General features: G+C 45.1%; 1 protein-coding gene across 3 annotated transcripts in view; it reads left to right on the top strand.

The window, feature by feature from the left end:
* Positions 1–22,467, top strand: part of ARHGEF6 (Rac/Cdc42 guanine nucleotide exchange factor 6) — a 1,071,863-nt gene that overhangs the window by 737,029 nt on the left and 312,367 nt on the right. For all 3 annotated transcript variants that reach the window (XM_078688613.1, XM_078688614.1, XM_078688615.1), the window contains 2 exons: positions 14,843–14,929; positions 20,157–20,235. In XM_078688613.1, coding sequence (XP_078544739.1) covers positions 14,843–14,929; positions 20,157–20,235 — 166 coding nt within the window. The remainder of the gene's footprint in view (positions 1–14,842; positions 14,930–20,156; positions 20,236–22,467) is intronic.

Here is a 22,467-nt window from a genome sequence, read left to right as displayed (position 1 = left end):
TAGGGGCTCGCGCTGAGATCCCTGGCGCCTCCGCCGACGGCCGCACCTCGCTCACCTCAGCAGCTCTCAACGCACCTCCGGGGAGTGGCCGCCGCCTCTCCCACCTCCGCAGGGGTATCGGCCTTCCGCTGGGTCGCCGGGTACCCTACGGCCGGCCGCGACTTTCTTGGCGCGCGGCGGCCGCCATTTGCAATCCAAGATCGCGGAGCGGACCAAGGCAGGCCGCCGGGACCTTTGCAGTCATGGGCGGCGATCCCCGTCCAAACCGGCAGCCTCCGGGGTCAGGGGGGCTCCGCACCTCAGGAGCCCTGTTTAAATCAAGTAAGTGCCAGGATATTGCAGGATTTGAAGGACCGTGGGGCAGGAGCTGGACGAAAACGCGTCTAGCCGGCCATTTTGGTAAGCCACGCCCCCCAGGGTCCCGAGACGGCGTGGACTTGCTTGGTCCTTGAGAATGGTGAGCCGAGGATGATTCCTAGGTTGCGTGCATGGTCGGTGGGTGTCGGGGCTGCCCCCAGTGTCGTCGGCCACCAGGAGTCGTCCCAGGTTGAAGGTTTGGAGCCGAGGATGAGGACCTCCGTCTTGTCCGAGTTCAGCTTCGGACGGCTGGTCTTCATCCAGTCGGCGACGGCCTTCATTCCTTCGTGGAGGTCGGCTTTGGCGAGGGAGAGGATCAGCTGAGTGTCGTAAGCGTAGGAGATTATGTTGAGGTCGTGCTGTCGGGCTACGTGTGCGAGCAGGGCCGTGTAAATGTTAAACAGTGTCGGACTGAGGGAGGATCCCGGGGGTAAGCCGCGATGATTTCAGAGGCTTTGGAACAGAATGGGGAAATGCGGACGCTCTGGGTTCTGCCGGAGAGGAAGGAGGTGGTCCAATCCAGAGCCTTGTCTCGGATCCCTGCGGCGTGGAGGCATGCGTGTTGTGTGCGGTGGCAAACGGTGTCGAAGGCGGCAGAGAGGTCTGGGAGGAGGAGTGCTGCGGTCTCGCCACTGTCCAGCAGGGTTCTGATGTCATCGGTGGCGGCGATGAGGGCAGTCTCGTGCTGTGGTTGCTGCAGAACCCTGACTGGGAAGGGTCCAGGATTCTGTTTTCTTCAAGGTATCGGGTTAGCTGTCTTTTGACGGTTTTCTCGATGACCTTGGCCGGGAAGGGGAGCAGAGAATTGGGCCGGAAGTTCTTGAGGTCTCTTGGGTCTGCCTTAGGTGTTTTGAGTAGGGCGTTGATCTCGGCGTGTTTCCAGATCTCTGGGAAGGTCGCGGTCCCGAGGGAGAGATTGATGACGTTGCGCAGGTGGGGTGCGATGGAGCTGCTTGCTCTGTTGAAGACGTGGTGCGGGAATGGGTCTGACGGAGAGCCGGAGTGGATTGTGCGCATTGTCTTGATGGTGTCATCAATGCTCACGCTGGCCCAGGCTAGCAAGGGGTCGTGGTCGATGGTGTGCAGAGGGTCTGTTGTGTTGCGGTCTGTTGGGGCTGTCTGGGTGTTGAAGCTGTTGTGAATGTTTGAAATCTTGAGGTGGAAGAAGGTGGCGAGGGAGTCGCACAGGGATTGCGACGGCGGGATGTCGTTGGTGTTCGAGCTGGAGTTGGAGAGTTCCTTCACGATGTTGAAGAGCTCCATGCTATTGTGTGCGTTGTTGTCGAAGCGGTCTTTGAAGGAGGTCCTCTTGGCCACCCTGCTGATGTGGTGGTGGTGGTTGAGGAGGGCGTCCTTGTGTGCTACGTGGCTGTCCGGAGTTTGTTCACTGTGCCATTTCTTCTCTAGTTTCCGGCAGGCTTGCTTGGAGGTTAAGAGTTCTGGGGTGAACCAGCTGACCCTCTTGCTGGTGTCTCTGTGTGGGGGTTTCTTCAGCGGGCGAGAGTGTTGGAGCAGTCCTAGATCCAGCGTCTGAGGCTGTGGGCAGCGTCGTCGGTGTTGGAGGGTTCTATGGGTGGGCTGAGAGCGGTGTTTGCATGTAGTTGGTTTTCGGTGATTTTGCTCCAGCAGCGGCAGGCGATCTGTTTGGTGCGGTGGTGTGTGGTGGGCTTCTGGAAGGTGAAGTGGAAGCAGCTGTGGTCGGTCCAGAGGAGTTCGGTGGTGTGGCTGATGGAGACGTGCGGGCTTGAGGAGAAGACTGGGTCGAGTGTGTGGCTAGCGGAGTGGGTGGGTGAGCTTTGTGGCAAGTTGCTTCAGTCCGAGGTTGGCGAGGTTATCGATCAGGGTTGTGGAGTTGTTGTCGTTCTCAAGGTGAAAGTTCATGTCTCCGAGGAGGATGCAGTCGGTGGTGGTCAAGTCGGCGATGGAGTCGCTGAACTGTGGGTGGGTTCCAGGGGGTCGGTAGACGAGGGTGCCTCTGGGGGTGGAGTTAGGGTCTGTGTGGATCTGGAAGTGCATGTTTTCGGCGGTGCTGAGCGCGTCGTCGGTGCTAGTCGAGACCCTGATGCTGTTCTTGTGGACAATGGCGATTCCTCCTACGACTCTGTTGGTGCGGTCTCTGCGGGTGATCTTGTAGCCATCTGGGATGGGGATGGCTATGGCGATGTCGGGTGCGGAGGAGTCGTCAAACCAGGTCTCTGTCAGGAAGGGGACGTCTGGGGATGTTGTGTGGAGCAGGTCCCAGAGCTCGACGGCATGCTTGCGTGCGTAGCGGGTGTTCAGTAGTATGCATCGGAGGTGGTTGGGGTCTTTCTTGGCGGGTGGTTTGTCGGCTCTGAGGCTGGTGTAGATGTAGTTCCGGCAGGTTAAGGGACCTTGTGTGCGTTTCGGGGTGGCCTTGAAGCAGGTGTGAATTTACAAAAAACAGTGGTCCCTACATGTGGACAAGATAACATACAAAAAACAATAATCATACACCTGATAAGTAGTATGTCTTTTGTCCAGCCGGACAAGAAAATTTATTTTAAATGTTCTGGTTGATAAAGTGAATTTTAAGAACCAAAAAAGATAACAAGTGGGCACAGCCGTGACCCACAACAATCAAGACAAAACAACAAAGAAATGGCCAAAAGGGCAAAGCGAAAATCTGTCTGTATACTTGTGGTCAGTGCTACAGACTCAATCTCTTAAACATAACCATACCATTGCATCAAATAATATAGCATTATCATATTGCATATGGGGTTTTTTAGTCGACGACGTTTCGATGCCTTTTTACATTTGTGACATCATCATCAGGACAAGAATTATCAACATTATTGTTTTGTACAACAGTTATTAACACAATGCCTATTATCGTATTACTTTACATGAAGGAAATGGGAGGCAAGGGGGAAGGAAAAACAGGAAATATATATCAGTTTAGGCATGTTGGAGACAGTTTTTTAAAAAAACGAGTGACTTGAGAATTGCGGCGAGTGAAGAGGTGAAGATTGTGACCTAGGAGGTGTTCAGGCATGCGTGTGGTTGGACGGAGCGGGTAATCGGCGAGTGAAGGGGATAGTGATATAAACACGAGTTCAAGGTCTCTGATGCGATGAGATCAATGGGATGTGAGGTAGAAATAATTTAATCAATATTGGCTTTCTGGCTAAGCGGTCGTTCTGGTGATCGAATCGAAATAAGTCTAAGGCAATTGCATGGCTGGGTCATGAATGACGTGAAGAAATAATGTGACTAGATCTCTGGATGTGACAATAATCGCAGGCGGTGGCAGGAGAAAGAACCGAGTAACCTACATGTTGGTTTCCTCGTAGGTTCAGGAATACTGATGAGTAAACGCTGATAGATGTGCTTTCTGAGGAAAAAAAGTGTGGGGTTAGTGATTCCGGTCGTCTGTCTTAGGCGGAGTGCCGGAGTGAGGGGGTAGGACATATTTACCTTTCACATCAAGTCCAGGGCTTCCATCAGGTTTGTATGGATTTGCCAGGAAAGGAGCGTGATGGCTCAATCTAAACAAACGGAGCGGGGTAGGAGAGTTAGATACCGGCGATGCAGTGTATCAGATTGCTCCTTGCTTAATTACCAAAGGGCGAGAGTCACTTACTTGTGATGGCCGGAGCGCTATGGCGAATACGGCAGTCCGATGGGATCGATCTTCTGGTCAGTCAGAGGAACAGGCTTTTCAAGCCACATGGTCCGTGGAAACCGATGAGGGACTTACTGTGACTTGGTATCTGGTGGAGAATGTGCAGCAGTGAGTCGGCCATTTTGGAGTGGTGAAAAGATCATTGTGATTGTGTGAGACTAATAGTGCAGCATGCACTAAGGGCAACATGTGACTTTCTAAAAACGGTTTTCATTAACATAATGACATATAACAAAGATTACAATAAGGAGGTCCAGCCTTCAAGGCGGTTGAGGCCTTTTCTGATACTGTCAGTTTTTAAAATCCAATGCAGTTCCTCTTTATTGAGCAATTGGGAAAGGTCCGCTCCTCTGGGAGGTGGTTTGATGATAGAAACAACTGTCCAAAGTAATTCTTCCTCGCTGTGGCCTTTTTCATAGAAATGTTCCACAAGTGGTGCATTGGCTGTGTTACACCGGATCCTGCTTCGATGTTGGCCGATTCTTAGTTTTACTTTTTGACTCGTCTGCCCTATATAGATAAGCATGCAGGGACAGAGAATTGCATATACCAAATTTGCAGAGTTACATTTGGAAAAGTATCTGCAGTCAAATTTAATAGTGCCATATTCAAAAGACTTTCCTTCAATGGTAGAGTCACAATAAATGCAATTCCCACATTTTGAATGGCCTGTTAACGGTGGGAGACCCCATGCATCATTTATAGTAGTTTTTAGGGGTTGTATAGGCAGAGATGCTCTTACTAAGTGGTCTTTAATGTTCTTGGCCCGTTTAAAAGCAAACATTGGACGTTCTATTGTCAATTGCCCTGCGTTAAGAACTGGCCAATGTTTGAGCACACTCTTTCTGATTGCATTGGAAGCTGGGGGAAATGTGGTGACACATATGAGTTTATTTTGATCTTTTTTCTCCTTTGGTTCCAAAGGGGTTTCCCTTGGGCAATACCAGGCCCTTTTCAGAGAGCGGAGCACTAACTTGCGAGGGTAGCCTCTATTTCTGAGTTTGCGGCTGAGGGTTTTTGCTTCAGTGAAATAATCCTCTTTGAAATAGCAGTTGCGCCTAATGCGTAGAAACTGGGAGAAAGGCAGGGAATCACGCAAGGCTCTCGGGTGATGGCTAGTGTACTCTAAGAGAGTGTTGCGTTAAGTGGGATTTCGGTGTAGGGTGGTGGTGAGCCGACCTTCAGTGTGTCTTATTTCTAGGTCTAAGAATGGGATAGAATCCTTACTAGTCGATAAGGTATATTTGAGGCCGCCACTATTGTTGTTAAGCCAGTGTTGGAAAGATGTGAGGTTATCTAGTGATTCAGTCCATAGTAAAAAAATGTCAATGTAGCGTTTCCACATTGTGATGCCATTGTGGAGAGGATTGGACGCATTCAGAATGTTGTTGGTCTCCAAGTAGTCCATGTACAGAATAGCCAGGTTAGGGGCAAAAATTGCTCCCATGGAGGTACCCGTAACCTGGCCATAAAACTGTCATTCGAAAAGGAAAAAGTTCTTTGTCAGGCAAATTTCCAGTAACTGGAGGATAAAGTTAGATGGGACATTATGTGGGGGTGTCCGTGTCTCTAACACCCCTTCAATCACACGAAGGGATTCATATTGGGGGATGTTAGTATATAGTGATTCCACATCCAGCGTGCACATGGTGCTGGATGTGGGATCAAATGGATAGTCTCCGATCATGTTAATCATAGCCATACTGTCTTTGATATAGCATGTGGTATCCGGTACAAATGGCTTGATAAAGAAATCTATATAGTGGCCCAATGGTTCAAGAATTGAGCCGCACCCAGATACTATGGGGCGGCCTGGTGGAGATTGTGGGTTCTTGTGGACTTTCGGGAAGCAGTAGATTACAGGGATGCGGGGAGATTTAATGTTAAGGAAATCAAATTCCTTTTTAGACAGGAAGCCTAGGTCAAGTGCCTCTGAAGTAACTTTAGTAATCATGTCCTGAATCTCAGCAGTGGGATTGCGAGGGAGTCTACAATAATGCTCATGGTTGCTCAACTGACGCATTATCTCCTCTTTAAACAGATTGACATCTTGGATCACAATGCCCCCGCCTTTGTCAGCAGGTTTTATTATCAATGACTTGTTGTTTTTCAAGGAGGCAATGGCATTTTTTTCATCTAACGTGATGTTATAAGGTATAAAAGACCTCTTGTTTTCTAGGTCAGTAAGGTCCTTAAGAACTAGTTTTTCAAAAGTGGGAATCTCTGGCGGGATCATGCCAGTGGTGGGGAGAATTTGGACGGTGGTTTGAAGGGAGTGTTGCCAGGTTTGGAAGGGGAGGGATTCAGAAGAAAAAAACTGTGAAGGCGAATTTTCCTAAAGAACCGCAACAGTTCCACCTGTACATCTTGAAAATTAGGGCGTACTGTGGGAACAAATGACAGGCCTCTGCTCAATAGTGAGACTTCATTACTGGACAGAATGTGTTCAGTGAGGTTGAAAATGGGTAAGAGACCGGTCTCTAAGTCAGTGATGTTGTCATTGGCAGTATGATCTGACGTGGTTACCAGCGGTAATGCTGTCTGCGTGTGAAACGTTCGCCTGGAGGGTTCGCTGGTTTTTGCCATGTCGGGGGCTGCTTTCCTCTGCCCCTTGCTTGACCTTGACCACCCTCTAAAAAAGTACGGTTAGAGGGGCCTGGGCTATCGCTTTGGTCTGACTGTCCTGAAGAATCAGCTGAGCTGTCAGTGAAGCCAACAAACTGTTGCCTCCTGTTGAATCTTCCCCAGGGTCTTTGATTTTGTGGGCCGTTGTAAGGACGAGTGGTGTAGTAATCTTTGGCAAGATAGGGGTATGTTCACTCTTGGTTAAAGTTTTTGATATCTTTGCGTACTTTGTTTTTTTTTGTTTAATTCAATTTTATGAAAATCTTCGATAGTTTTATTGATTTTTTCAAGAAGTTTACTGGTTTCTGAGCTGGTATTATTGTCCTTAATCTGTTTCTCGAGTTCTGTAATTTCTGTATTTAGTTTTTGGAGCTCTTCAGTAGCAATGTCAATCCCGAGCACCATCCAGTGCCGGGAGCATGTGGTGCTTATGTAGCTGAAACCATTCAGGTATTTTGGATTATTGGTAAAAACCCCTGGTACATTGCGTACTTGTAGCCCTAATGGGATTGTGTTGGATTTGAGGTAGTCAGTTAGGAGTCTGATCATTAAAAGTAGCCGTACCTCCTTTTTCTTCAGTTTCTCTAGGTCATCTGCTAGGGAAGTGCTGGACCCAGATGGTGTTTCTGCTGTGTCAGAGAGGAGAGAGGGGCCTCCTCAAATTTTGTTGATGTATTCTAAGTTATATAATGGAGGGTGAGGATCAGACATGCCTATTAAAGAAGATCCGGGGGGGGGGGAAGATGTGGGGAGGAGGAACTTTACAATAACGAGTGAACAGTACAGGGGTGGACAAGGTACATCAACAAAATTTTAGGAGGCCCCTCTCTGACACAGCAGAAACACCATCTGGGTCCAGCACTTCCCTGCAGATGACCTAGAGAAACTGAAGAAAAAGGAGGTACGGCTACTTTTAACGATCAGACTCCTAACTACCTCAAATCCAACACAATCCCATTAGGGCTACAAGTATGCAATGTACCAGGGGTTTTTACCAATAATCCAAAATACCTGAATGGTTTCAGCTACATAAGCACCACATGCTCCCGGCACTGGATGGTGCTCGGGATTGACATTGCTACTGAAGAGCTCCAAAAACTAAATACAGAAATAACAGAACTCGAGAAACAGATTAAGGACAATAATACCAGCTCAGAAACCAGTAAACTTCTTGAAAAAATCAATAAAACTATCGAAAATTTTCATTAAATTGAATTAAACAAAAAAACAAACAAAGTACGCCAAGATATCAAAAACTTTAACCAAGAGAGAACGTAACCCTATCTTGCCAAAGATTACTACACCACTCGCCCTTACAACGGCCCACAAAATCAAAGACCCTGGGGAAGATTCAACAGGAGGCAACAGTTTGTTGGCTTCACTGACAGCTCAGCTGATTCTTCAGGACAGTCAGACCAAAGCGATAGCCCAGGTCCCTCTAACCGTACTTTTTTAGAGGGTGGTCGAGGTCAACCAAGGGGCAGAGGAAAGCAGCCCCCGACATGGCAAAAAACAGCGAACCCTCCAGGCGAACGTTTCACACGCAGACAGCATTACCGCTGGTAACCACGTCAGATCATACTGCCAATGACAACATCACTGACTTAGAGACCGGTCTCTTACCCATTTTCAACCTCACTGAACACATTCTGTCCAGTAATGAAGTCTCACTATTGAGCAGAGGCCTGTCATTTGTTCCTACAGTACGCCCTAATTTTCAAGATGTACAGGTGAAACTGTTGCGGTTCTTTAGGAAAATTCGCCTTCACAGTTTTTTCCTTCTGAATCCCTCCCCTTCCAAACCTGGCAACACTCCCTTCAAACCACCGTCCAAATTCTCCCCCACCACTGGCATGATCCCGCCAGAGATTCCCACTTTTGAAAAACTAGTTCTTAAGGACCTTACTGACCTAGAAAACAAGAGGTCTTTTATACCTTATAACATCATGTTAGATTAAAAAAATGCCATTGCCTCCTTGAAAAACAACCAGTCATTGATAATAAAACCTGCTGACAAAGGCGGGGACATTGTGATCCAAGATGTCAATCTGTATAAAGAGGAGATAATGCGTCAGTTGAGCAACCATCAGCATTATTGTAGACTCCCTCGCAATCCCACTGCTGAGATTCAGGACATGATTACTAAAGTTACTTCAGAGGCACTTGACCTAGGCTTCCTGTCTAAAAAGGAATTTGATTTCCTTAACATTAAATCTCCCCGCATCCCTGTGATCTACTGCCTCCCGAAAGTCCACAAGAACCCACAATCTCCACCAGGCCGCCCCATAGTATCTGGGTGCGGCTCAATTCTTGAACCATTGGGCCACTATATAGATTACTTTATCAAGCCATTTGTACCGGATACCACATGCTATATCAAAGACAGTATGGCTATGATTAACATGATCGAAGACTATCCATTTGATCCCACATCCAGCACCATGTGCACGCTGGATGTGGAATCACTATATACTAACATCCCCCAATATGAATCCCTTCGTGTGATTGAAGGGGTGTTAGAGACACGGACACGCCCACATAATGTCCCATCTAACTTTATCCTCCAGTTACTGGAAATTTGCCTGACAAAGAACTTTTTCCTTTTCGAAGGACAGTTTTATGGCCAGGTTAGGGGTTCCTCCATGAGAGCAATTTTTGCCCCTAACCTGGCTATTCTGTACATGGACTACTTGGAGACCAACAACATTCTGAATGCATCCAATCCTTTTCACAATGGCATCACAATGTGGAAACGCTACATTGACGACATTTTTTTACTATGGACTGAATCACTAGATAACCTCACATCTTTCAAACACTGGCTTAACAACAATAGTGGAGGCCTCAAATATACCTTATCGACTAGTAAGGATTCTATCCCATTCTTAGACCTAGAAATAAGACACACTGAAGGTCGGCTCACCACCACCCTACACCGAAAACCCACTGAACGCAATACTCTCTTAGAGTACACTAGCCATCACCCGAGAGCCTTGCGTAATTCCCTGCCTTTCTCCCAGTTTCTACGCATTAGGCGCAACTGCTATTTCAAAGAGGAATATTTCACTGAAGCAAAAACCCTCAGCCGCAAACTCAGAAATAGAGGCTACCCTCGCAAGTTAGTGCGCCGCTCTGTGAAAAGGGCCTGGTATTGCCCAAGGGAAACCCCTTTGGAACCAAAGGAGAAAAAAGATCAAAACAAACTCATATGTGTCACCACATTTTCCCCAGCTTCCAATGCAATCAGAAAGAGTGTGCTCAAACATTGGCCAGTTCTTAACGCAGGGCAATTGACAATAGAACGTCCAATGTTTGCTTTTAAACGGGCCAAGAACATTAAAGACCACTTAGTAAGAGCATCTCTGCCTATACAACCCCTAAAAACTACTATAAATGATGCATGGGGTCTCCCACCGTTAACAGGCCATTCAAAATGTGGGAATTGCATTTATTGTGACTCTACCATTGAAGGAAAGTCTTTTGAATATGGCACTATTACATTTGACCGCAGATACTTTTCCAACTGTAACTCTGCGAATTTGGTATATGCAATTCTCTGTCCCTGCATGCTTATCTATATAGGGCAGACGAGTCAAAAAGTAAAACTAAGAATCGGCCAACATCGAAGCAGGATCCGGTGTAACACAGCCAATGCACCACTTGTGGAACATTTCTATGAAAAAGGCCACAGCTAGAAAGAATTACTTTGGACAGTTGTTTCTATCATCAAACCACATCCCAGAGGAGCGGACTTTTCCCAATTGCTCAATAAAGAGGAACCGCATTGGATTTTAAAAACTGACAGTATCAGAAAAGGCCTCAACCGCCTTGAAGACTGGACCTCCTTATATTAATCTTTGTTATATGTCATTATGTTAATGAAAACCGTTTTTAGAAAGTCACCTGTTGCCCTTAGTGCATGCTGCACTATTAGTCCCACACAATCACAATGATCTTTTCACCACTCCAAAATGGCCGCCTCACTGCTGCACATTCTCCACCAGATACCAAGTCACAGTAAGTCCCTCATCGGTTTCCACGGACCATGTGGCTTGAAAAGCCTGTTCCTCTGGCTGACCGGAAGATCGATCCCATCGGACTGCCGTATTCGCCATAGCGCTCCGGCCATCACAAGTAAGTGACTCTCGCCCTTTGGTAATTAAGCAAGGAGCAATCTGATACACTGCATCGCAGGTATCTAACTCTCCTACCCCGCTCCGTTTGTTTAGATTCAGCCATCACGCTCCTTTCCTGGCAAATCCATACAAACCTGATGGAAGCCCTGGACTTGATGTGAAAGGTAAATATGTCCTACCCCCTCACTCCGGCACTCCGCCTAAGACAGACGACCGGAATCACTAACCCCACACTTTTATTTCCTCAGAAAGCACATCTATCAGCGTTTACTCATCAGTATTCCTGAACCTACGAGGAAACCAACATGTAGGTTACTCGGTTCTTTCTCCTGCCACCGCCCGCGATTATTGTCACATCCAGAGACCTAGTCACATTATTTCTTCACGTCATTCACGACCCAGCCATGCAATTGCCTTAGACTTATTTCGATTCGATCACCAGAACGACCGCTTAGCCAGAAAGCCAATATTGATTAAATTATTTCTACCTCACATCCCATTGATCTCAATAGAGACCTTGAACTCGTGTTTATATCACTATCCCCTTCACTCGCCGATTACCCGCTCCGTCCAACCACACGCATGCCTGAACACCTCCTAGGTCACAATCTTCACCTCTTCACTCGCCGCAATTCTCAAGTCACTCGTTTTTTTTTTTAAAACTGTCTCCAACATGCCTAAACTGATATATATTTCCTGGTTATTCCTTCCCCCTTGCCTCCCATTTCCTTCATGTAAAGTAATGCGATAATAGGCATTGTGTTAATAACTGTTGTACAAAACAATAATGTTGAGAATTCTTGTCCTGATGATGTCACAAATGTAAAAAGGCATCGAAACGTCGTCGACTAAAAAACCCCATATGCAATATGATAATGCTATATTATTTGATGCAATGATATGGTTATGTTTAAGAGATTGAGTCTGTAGCACTGACCACAAGTATACAGACAGATTTTCGCTTTGCCCTTTTGGCCATTTCTTTGTTGTTTTGTCTTGATTGTTGTGGGTCACGCTGTGCCCACTTGTTATCTTTTTTGGTTCTTAAAATTCACTTTATCAACCAGAACATTTAAAATAAATTTTCTTGTGTGGCTGGACAAAAGACATACTACTTATCAGGTGTATGATTATTGTTTTTTGTATGTTATCTTGTCCACATGTAGGGACCACTGTTTTTTGTAAATTGATACTGCCCAAGGTCCCTATGGCATACCTTTCGGGTTCCCTTGTCTTTGTGAAAACATTGAAGCAGGTGTGGCTCCGTCCGGAGAGCGTGCAGAGTGCTGGTATCGTAGTGGCGGCGGCCTTCATGGCGGGTGCAGGGGCCAGGGTTCTGGTGCTGGGCGCGGTCCAGGCACGGACGGGCGTAGACGGGCTTGACTTAGGCGCGCTAGAGGCGCGGCCGGTATATTTGGGGTTGGGGGGTGGGAGGGAGGAACAGCTGGGAGGCTGGGGCAGCGAATGGGCAGTGGGCCGTCAGGGGGGCGGGGACGCAGGGGACGCAGTGGCAAGGGCGGTGAGGGACAACGAAGGTAACAGAAGGAAAAAGGAGCACAAAATCGAGGGAAAAACGAGTGGCACAGAAGGCAAAAGAGCACAAAAAACTAGTGGAACAGAAGGCAAAAGAGGCACAGAAACGAGGGAAACACGAGTGGCACAGATGGCAGAAGGGCACAAAAAAACGAGTGGAATAGAGGGCAAAAGGGCACAAAAACGAGTGGAACAGAAGGCAAAAGGAACGCAAAAACAAGGGGAAAATGAGTGGCACAGAGGGCAGAAGGGCACAAAAATCGAGTGGAACAGAGGGCAGAAGGGCACAAAAACAAGGGAAAAACCAGTGGCACAGAAGAGCACAGAAATACCGGAAAAACAAGTGGCACAGAGGCAAAATACAGAACACAGAAATACAGGGGCAGCTAAGAACAGAAGGCAGAACGGGCAGAGAGGCACGGGGCAGCGAGGGGAACAGAAGGGAAAACCGGGCAGAGACACAGGGGAAGCGAGGGGTACAGAAGGAAAGACCGGGCAGTGAGAGCACGGGGACAGCGAGGGGAACAGAGGGAAGAAAAAGGGGCACGGACCACGAACAGGCAGCGGGGGAAAACAGACAACAGCAGTCACAGGCACAACAATGAAAATACAGGCAATACAATAAAAGTAATAAAGCGGAGGATGAATAAACCTACCTACGGCCTACCACTGGCCACCAGGTGGTAGCCTGCAGGTGGTGGAAGGCCTCGAACTTCCTCAACAGCGGCAGCTGGGGCAGGGAGACACAGGAGGTGCTGTGCGGAGGGGGAGAGACCTACCTGGTGGGGTTAACAACAACCTGCTGAAGTTGTGGGCCATTCACCTGGCACTGAAGGCCTTCCCACTATCCACCAAAGGGAGGCTGGTACAGATTTTTGTGATACAACACCAGTGCCATATGATACAGCAATTAGAAGAGCCTTGTAGGGTCCTGGTTTCAATGCCTTGCCGAAAGGCCCATCGCCTCTGGAGTTGGCTGGAATATCATCGCATTTCCTTCGTTGTGAACCAGCGGGATCTTTAATGCCAGGGCTGACTAGCTTAGCAAGTGCTTATTGGATCATGAACGGCAATATCCATCTGAAGGTGGTGCATGGAATTGTTCAACACTGAAAGGAACCATGGCTAGGTTTTTTCGACCCTGCCGAGAGCACTTTTGCGAGCTGAAGTTTCCCAGAAAGCACTCTCTTGGAGATGAATTCTGCATAAAATGGAGTGTGGGACTCCTGTATGCCTACCCACTGCCACCCCTCCTGCTTGACGTTCTCAAGAACATCAGTAACAGCCAAACCCAAGTCTTCCTAGTGGTGCTAGATTAAGCCATTGTGTTACCCGGAACTTCTGGGCTTGAGCATCCCAGTCCCATCAGGTTCCCACTGTGAGAGGACATCCTGTTGCAGCAGCAAAGCACAAGGTCTTATACCTGGGCAATCAGCACCTCATTCATTGAGATTGAACAGCAGCAGTAAGTTTCTTTTCATTTCCCTCCTGATTTTGTTTGTGTCACCCTGGCAGCCAGGCACTCTTCCACAAAATCTGTATATGCAGGACACTGGGAAACATTTATGGTGTAAACTCTTTGGAGGCAAAACTGTTGGAGTGTTGTTGGTGGCTTTGTTTTTTGGCCCAGCAAGCCATGCTTTGGGCACAGTTGTCTCTTTCAGCTTTTTTGAGGTTTGCTGTATTAGCTGTCCTTGTTCAGATCACTGGTTGTGATTTAATTTTCTGAAAGGTTTCCAGCATATGGTTCCACCAACACCCTTTGTTACGGCACAGTGGGACTTAAATCTGGTCCTCACCTTTCTGATGTGTATCCCTTTCTAACAAATGCATAGTTGTTCTTTGTGTCTACTTACTTTGAAAACGTTTTTGTGGTGGTTATAACATACACACACCCAGTGATTGAATATCAAGCCCTCTCAGTTCAGCCTTTTTATACAACCTTTTTCCCGGGTAAACTGGCGGTAAGGACTTGAGCAGCGTTCCTGCTGAAAGTGGTGATACGTTTTAACATCAGACAAGCCATCGCTCTGCCGACCTTCTTTGGTCTGCCCCATTTCTCGGAAGAGAAAGAGAGACTCCATTGATTGGACCCCAAGAGAGCGCTCAGCTTTTACATTCTTCACACCATGGAACATTGGGCGGATGATCAGCGGAAGTGGATAGCAACCTCAGCTCAGACCTTGCAGCAAGGACTCAACAGTTCTTTATACATTTATAATTCATTAGACCCAAAAAGGTCCATTTCATACTATGTTATGGGACAGTGAGTTCCAAATATTTTTGGAAGGAAGACATGGAGATAAGTAATCACTTTTTAGTTTGTACTTTAACAAGAAATGTTATTGGTTAGATTGTGTTTTTGCATTCGTTTCATAGTTGGACTTTGGCTCAATTATTCAGTGCTTCAGCTGTAAAAATAGATAGCATATCCTTATTCATTTTATTCATCACTAAATATGACTCAGTCTTACATTATCGAATTTTTAAGTATAAGACTACAAGATAAACATTAGAAATAACGTGCCATGTCTTTGTTTTTAAGGAAAAAGAAGAAAGGTATTTCATGCTATTCGGAACTGCTCTCCTCATGCTGTCCGCAAGTCCACGAATGAGTGGCTTCATTTACCAGGTAATACCCTCAAACATTTTGGCTAAAAACAATCCCTGTTTTATGGCATGCTCCTAAAAACGTCATATACCGTGCGAATGCAACTTTTTATGTGTGGGCCTTCACTTAACGCCTTGGTTATTTGAGACTGACATTAATGGCCATATGTCTAAATCAGTCACCTCTTTGCTAATACTTTATATTTAATGTCATAAGTAATTACAGATTAAATGTATTTTTCTGTACTGGAGAATATTTATAATGTTAATGTTTAAAAGTATCTGTAGGTTTGCTGATATATTACCTGAATTATTGATAAACCTTCTATCAAAACTATCTATTTTTGTGGTCAATAAATTGAAATCATACCACAGACTTCTTGTCATAACAGTACAAAAGTAAATTGAAGTGGGTCAAACCACCCTGGCAAAATAGAGAAGTTCTTCCTGATCGGGTCATAATTAATAGTTGTAAATGCCCCAAAGTACTTTTACAAGTAGATACCACATCTGTTATCATATTTTTGGCTATCTACAGGCACCGTTATCAGAATTGATTTTCTTCTTTTTAAAGAATGCAGCTGTACTGACAACAGATGGCTAACTCCGCCTTCACTTAAAAGGAAGAAAATTAGAGTAAATAGAGCTAAATAAGCTGCAGCTTTTGAGTGCTGCATCCCAGCTGCTGTTGCTTCTGATAGGCTCTATCTCCACTGCCCCACAATGCTTTAGCTTTGGTTTTTTAGTTTCTGTTTTCTAGGGTTAAGGTCATCCCTTTCAGGGCCCTAGTTTCATGGCACCAGTGGGCAGTTTCTTGCATGGCTCTGCGTTCCTGGCGCGGAAAGTCATGTACAGAACTGACGTCAGCGCGTGTGGGCGTGTCTAAGTAGCTCCAGCAACGTCATCTCGGCGACAACGACGCACGCGGAGCCGCACGACGACGCCTACCAACGCGCAGGGGTACTGCTGACAAAAATGTTCCAGATCTAGTCTGACTCCTGGGAGTAATTCTAAGGTAAGTAATCTATCACTACTAATGTGTCTTACAGATATATCGTTACCGAAGGTAAGTAACTTGTACGTTCGGCTCACATCCTTCTAATTGTCATCAGCCAGACGTGTAACCATAGCCGATGTCAAGTACTCATCAGGGGCCTCATTAGCACTGCTGGAGGGCCACAGGCGACCCCAGGCCATTCCCTGAACATCCCTCGGCTCAAGGCAATGTCAGTACTGTAGAGGTGAGTAGTTATTCAGCTCTGTACACTGCAGTGAGGAGCCAAACTGTAATATATAGAAATAAACAAGCTAGTACAATCATAGCAATCATATGGACATATCAATAACTTGGCCTTGTCGCTGTTATCAAAAGGTCTTGTTTGTCACCCACAGGCACGAATAGACCAGGTGTGTTCTCACTGGACTTAGGGCTGTAAATCACAGCTAAAGAAATGCTGCATTGGACACTGGTTTTATGTATTTATTTTTTAAATCATGCTGGCAGACCAAGGTAAAAGTAAGTTTACAACCTTCTTCCTAGCGAGTCCACCGCAGTTGACAAAAGTAGCTTTAGGAACCTGCCCTTCATCCCAGAACGGAAAAAGTATTTATTCCCACTATTGTTTGTTACAAAACGCAGCACAGCTGGAGTACACTTCCATTCTGTATAGAGAGGTACACAACGGGTAAAGAAGGCCTGGCTTCAGATGTATCCACAGCACTTGTGTGCTGTATGTGTTTGTAAGATGTGTAAGTATGAGTTTGCATCGTTTACTGTGTTTAAATAATCAAACCTTACCTACTGGGTATGTCCAGAATTCAATATTCAGATATTTAAATTCCTATTGCTAATGGGCATCGAAACTGTCTTGATATCGTGGCAGCATATCTCAAAAGAAAGAAATTATTCATCTTTACTTACCTGAATAATAGCCTTACTAAAGCATCCTCTTTTCAAAATGCACATCTCAACTTCCAAAACGTAGCTGTACTGCTTTATGGTCTGAGGGTCAAGATTATCCTCTCAAGTCAAGTCAAGTCAAACCACTTTATTCGATTACTTAAAATCATAAAAGTATGCTATACATATACAAAAACGTTAAAAATGTTGTTCAAAATATATTAAACAAGCTAAAAATGTAGTACAAATTCATTTAAAAAACATTAACAGACTTTTCTTGAATTTAAAGCCACTGATTGGTATACATTGTCAAATATAATTAACATGGTTGGATTTCTTGTGCTGCTTTCTGTCTATCCTCTCAAAGTCCACCCCAATCTCTCCATTATCGTGGAGTAATGCGTTGTACACTAAAAAGAAAAGTATTTTTTTGCTAAAAAAGAAATACTAGGTTCCACTTTGCCCTCAACCCACAGCAAGCCACATATCCTCTCTAATGAGTTTGATAGTCGCATGCTATTGAATTGTACTGTATGTTCACCTTCATATGAGTCGCTTGCAGCCATGTCTGAAGGATTAAAGGCAATTTAGACTCCAAAAATCTGATAGAGGCATCTAGTTGCAGATTCCTTAACTTTGAATTCTCCCCAGGTCCCAGATTGGATCCGGAAATTTTTCAACAGTACCTCTGTGTGCCATGGAGCAGCGTCATACGGCTACGTGGTGACATTGTCTCCGGATATGAAGTCAGTGGACCCATATAAGTTTCCTCTAGCACGCAGACGTCCTTTTTGTCATTTCCGCACTGCAATGTGGATCCGGCGAAGCTGTTCCTTGTGCCTTCTATTTTTGGCCGACTTTAAAGCCTTAACAGGGTGAAATTATCACCAGAGCTTTACAATTGCTCCCATGGTGGCGTTTTATGATGCACAGAGTGTAATTCCATACTTGTCCAGATAGCAATGCCCTACAGGCATATACCAGGAAAGGGTGGAGTTCAGGGGTGCCGGAATGATAGGTCTACTATCTACATTAACTGGTTGCTCAAAATCTCTTGATCACTGTAGTTCACCTCCTAGGTGCAAAAAATGACAAGGTAAATGCATGAAGCAAAAGTGTCCAGGAAATTCAGTGACTTTTTTCTAAATAATGATGTTTGGAGATTATTTTGCAAGGTGAGGCTAATGACAAACAGACGTATAGAACATAAGAAAGAGGGGGTGGCTCTGTGTCCAGATGCCATGAAACTACAGTCCTAATCAAGTTATGACAATTCAAATCGATGACAATCCTCATTGCATTGGGCTGGTCTTGGGGCTGGTATTACCACAACAAGACTTCCTTGCTGGCTGCTTCTCCTCTATAGGGTCCAAAGATCCCCCACCACAGCTTTTTAGTCCTTGAGCTTAGTTGCTTGGCTCCCAAACCGCTCCTGTATAGGCATCCAAAGTAACCGCAAGACTTTATTGCAATTTTAAGAAAGGTGAAACATCTTTTCTCCAGGTCGCCATACTACTTCTAATAGAATAGATTCTGTCCCTGATGTTTATGAAAAGCCATAAATCCTGATATATATGTATTTTCCTGAAGTAAGTCATTACATTTGACAACTCTGCAAGTTAGACTTGTCTAAAAGTTAAATAGGAGAATGATAAAGTTGAAAAATAATTTCCCAGGGAACAAATATCGATTACTGGCAGTGAAAAAATCAATCATGTGCACAAACGGTGAAACATGTTCTACAATACCTCAGACCTTAGGGAATAGCAAGAATATTTTATTTATCTACTTTCCCAAACATCTGAAAAAGGAGATTTGGAGTTTAAAAAAATATCTCGGTTGTGGTTGTCTGTCTTTTATGTCTATAACCAACTACTGAGAGTAGGAGATAAGAAAGATAAAGAGAGAGTGCAATTATAGCACAGCAAAAAAAGATGTAAAAAGAAAAGCACAGTGGCATGGACAAAAGAGGATTAATGAGGAGGGGGTTAAAATAAAGGGATCAACAACAGATAGATAAAGCTAAGTGAGAGAGTGGGGAGATGCAAAGAGGAGGATGGAATTCAGCAAGGGACTTAACATTAGGAGTGGGAATGGGTAAGGTGAGAAGTGGGGATGGTGTTGAGACAAAGGAGTGAGTGAAGAAAAAAGTGGTGTCAACTCTTCTTCATTAAAATAAAGAAAAAGCAGAAGAAAAAATAGTGACAGTGGCTTTACTTGGGAAAATGCATTTGCCAGAAAAAATACTATGAGTCTGACAATGAAAAGGTCATATTCATCAGATCCTATTTCTCAGGTCAGGATGAGGCAGCGTTTCTGTTTTCTTCTTGGCCAAATAGGACCATGTGCTTCTTCCATTCTCGTATATCTTCTGGCATAAGGGCATACAGAAAAAATCTATTTCAAGATTCCTCTTAACTGCACTCTACATATGTAGCAAAGGATATCTCAAAAGCATTATAAACGTATTTCCTACAATTAAGGGGAGCTATCCTCCATGGAAGCCTATTAGTCTCTTTTCAAAACTGATTATTCATCCTTTTGAGCTGATGCGTAAGTTATCACTTGGAATGCAGCTTTCATAGCAATTGTGTGTTTTAATAGGAAACCATTTCCAATGATCACAATAATAGTAAGAGTACATCATCGTCGTGTCAGCTGTAATTTACACATTGACGGCAATGGTATATGGGTCTCTCACAGTCATCGATTCCCCATTCTGGATTGGTTGTCTCAGTTCTGCAATATATGTTTCGTACCAGGGACTATTGAAGACCAAAGTCTTGATTGTGTACACCATTCTTTCTGCGGCCATGGAACAATCTATTCCAGAGATGGGACAACAGGGCTGCCTATTGTTGTGCTACATTCCTGCAGGAATAGGTGCAAGAGCAAATCAGGATCCGCCTGGGAACCAGGAACCTGGAGGCACTAGAGGGAGAAAAAGAGACGCCTATGGGTAGGTAGAGGAAGAATATGAAGTAAGTACATGTTTAAAAGCACTTGTACCTATTAAGGCAATCCGTCCTGGGCTTAGGTTCTCAGCAGAGAGGAGAGGACCTCTTATCAATGGACTTCACTTTGCCTTTTCGGTTGGTTCTTTCCTCCAAGTAGCTAGCAAACCCCTTATGAGACTGGGAGTGATTTCAGGGTGAGAAGACTCAGCATGCTCTCCAGAGACACTGTTACCAACCCATGGAAAATTATTCTTACACTTATTTGTATGACAAAATGATTTTTAAAAATTTTCAATTTATGATATTGAGAGGCTTTATGTAGAGAAACGATTATAAGTTGTATAAAGTATAAGAATGTTATTGTGACTGTGATTCATATTTCTTTTCTGCAGGGCAAATTGCCGATAACTGGAATGACTGTAACAAAGTTAGATGAACATGAGATGGGTGAATTTTCATTTGAAATCACAGGTGAGCATAGTTATTTTTGCTTATGTTTTTGAAGGATTTGAGATGCATGACAGCAGTACATCTTACCCTGTTAATTTACCCAAAGCATTTCCAGAACTTTTGTTGTGGTAGTGCGCTCTCCTATTTTATCCTTTTCCTTGAAAGGCATTCTGAGAATGGTACAAGTGAATGTTGAATTTGTAAACACTTTACAAAGTGTAAGTGGCACGAACCGACATTTCAGGTCAAAAGAAGATGACCATATCAACATCCAGTATTGTGAAAGCCAGGGTCTGACTGACCTATCCGGAAATCCGGCAATACCCCCTGGGTTGGCCTGACAGGTCAGTGTGTGGCCTGGTCTTTTGGCTGTTTGTGCACCTATTTGATGGTCTGCTGGGCTGGTTTTTATTGTTGATTTCCCTGATATTAATACAAACACTGCCTGCAGAAAGCTCAAATCCACGTAGTCTTCCATACTTGGAAAACGCTTATGCAGCTTTCCTTTATAAGTTCAAAACTTCCACAATTCACAAACACGGGCCCCTTCGTAGCTATCTAGTTCACTTAGTGGAGCTTTCATTTTACTGCCCAGGCGATTTACTGTCCCAGTCCGACCCAGGTGAATGCCAAAAGTGGCTAGATGGGCCTATGGCTTTATGCAGACCTGAGCAGACGTTGATTTCTGAGCTCATCATACCCTTTCTGAAAGTCTTTCTTCGGACCCAGGGCTGCAGTTATTATATATATATATATATATATATAAAGTGATTCTCAAGCTTCAGAGTTATTTAACACCAGCATTTATCCTTGCACAATGTGTGTTATCACTCCTGTGCGGGGACCTAATCTATCTTATTAAGCAGTCCTGCTTACTTTCTCTAATCAGGTCTAATTTGCAATTCTGGTATGCTGTGAGTTTCTGTGGTTCCATTTAGCCTTCCACTCAACTGCGGCTCTTGCTCTGTCCAATTATCAGCCAAACTGGCTTCTCCTTTCTTCCTGATGCTCCTCCTCCTCCTCCTCATCCCTTCTCTGATACTTCTCACCTAATACCCTGTCCTAAAAATGGCAGGAAAAGACGGAACTGACATAGGATTTTTTTCTGTATTCTATCCTTGCTTCCATCCAGATGAAACTCTGATCTCTTCAAAAGGGGTCAACAAATGCACGATAGCTACTTATAATTTTAACGTGGCTTGGAATTTAACTCTTCTGATGTTGCCTGCCGTAATACATCTTTCTTTCTCCTCCATTCGGACTTCCTGTAACATCATTAGTCGCTGCGTAAAGCTCTCCGATGCCCTTTGGTCTTGTTTGCGCTTATACAACCCTTACATTTAATAAATCTGATTAGAACATTGGAATGTTGGGAGCTCCATTGCAGACAATGGAGTGCTCCCTGCTTCTACGGGCCGGTAAAGGCCTGCAGAGCAACATTCCAATGTTCTACAAAGGCTTCTCGAAGTTCGAGGGGATTTATATCCCCTCGAGCTTCGAGAACCCTTTTTTTAATTTGTTAGAACATTCTGCCCTCTAGTGGCAGAATGTTCTAATAGCCTTATAGCCCTTCGTAGCAGGGCTATACCGGTTATTAAAGTCCCGCTGTTTCGTTAAAGTCCCTCGCCTTCGGCTCGGGCCTTTAACGATTCAGCGGGCCTTTAATAGCCGGTATAGCCCGCTACGGCGGGCTATAAGGCTATATTCTGGCAGCAGAGTGACTGGATCTCTCTATTTTTAAACTGAGAAGCAGCAGGATTGACATCTCTCTATTTCCTTTAATCATTTCATAGCAATGCTAGCTGGCTGAAGTGCTTGGGGTCCGTCATACATCAGTTATGTACTGCGGTGTCACAATGAAGCCATTGTCATCCCTATGTCCTTAGGCCCCCCCAAAGCTTTGGTGCCACTGGTTCTTCTGGGGTGAATACTCTCTGACACTCACTCACAGAAGGGATAATCAGCAACTGTAGGAGGTATAGATCAGTGGATACCAGAAGCAAGGTACATGCCACCATGCAGACAGATATGCAGGCACTGTGGGGGGCTGCCATGTGGGACGATGACTGGTAACAGGCTGGTACATCAACACTTTACTGAGTGGTGCTCCATTATGTTTTCTGATAATCAGTGACCTGTGGATCCAGTTCCAGTGTTCTCGGATACACCCATCTCTAATAGGAATTCAGTAATGAACAGGGCTGAAACTTTGCTCAGTTTGCTGGCATGTAGATTATGAGATGTGTTTATGTT

This window comes from Lissotriton helveticus, chromosome 4_1, assembly GCF_964261635.1.
Source record: "Lissotriton helveticus chromosome 4_1, aLisHel1.1, whole genome shotgun sequence".
Classification (NCBI taxonomy): Eukaryota; Metazoa; Chordata; class Amphibia; order Caudata; family Salamandridae; genus Lissotriton; species Lissotriton helveticus.
This window is presented reverse-complemented; position numbering and strand designations above follow the sequence as displayed.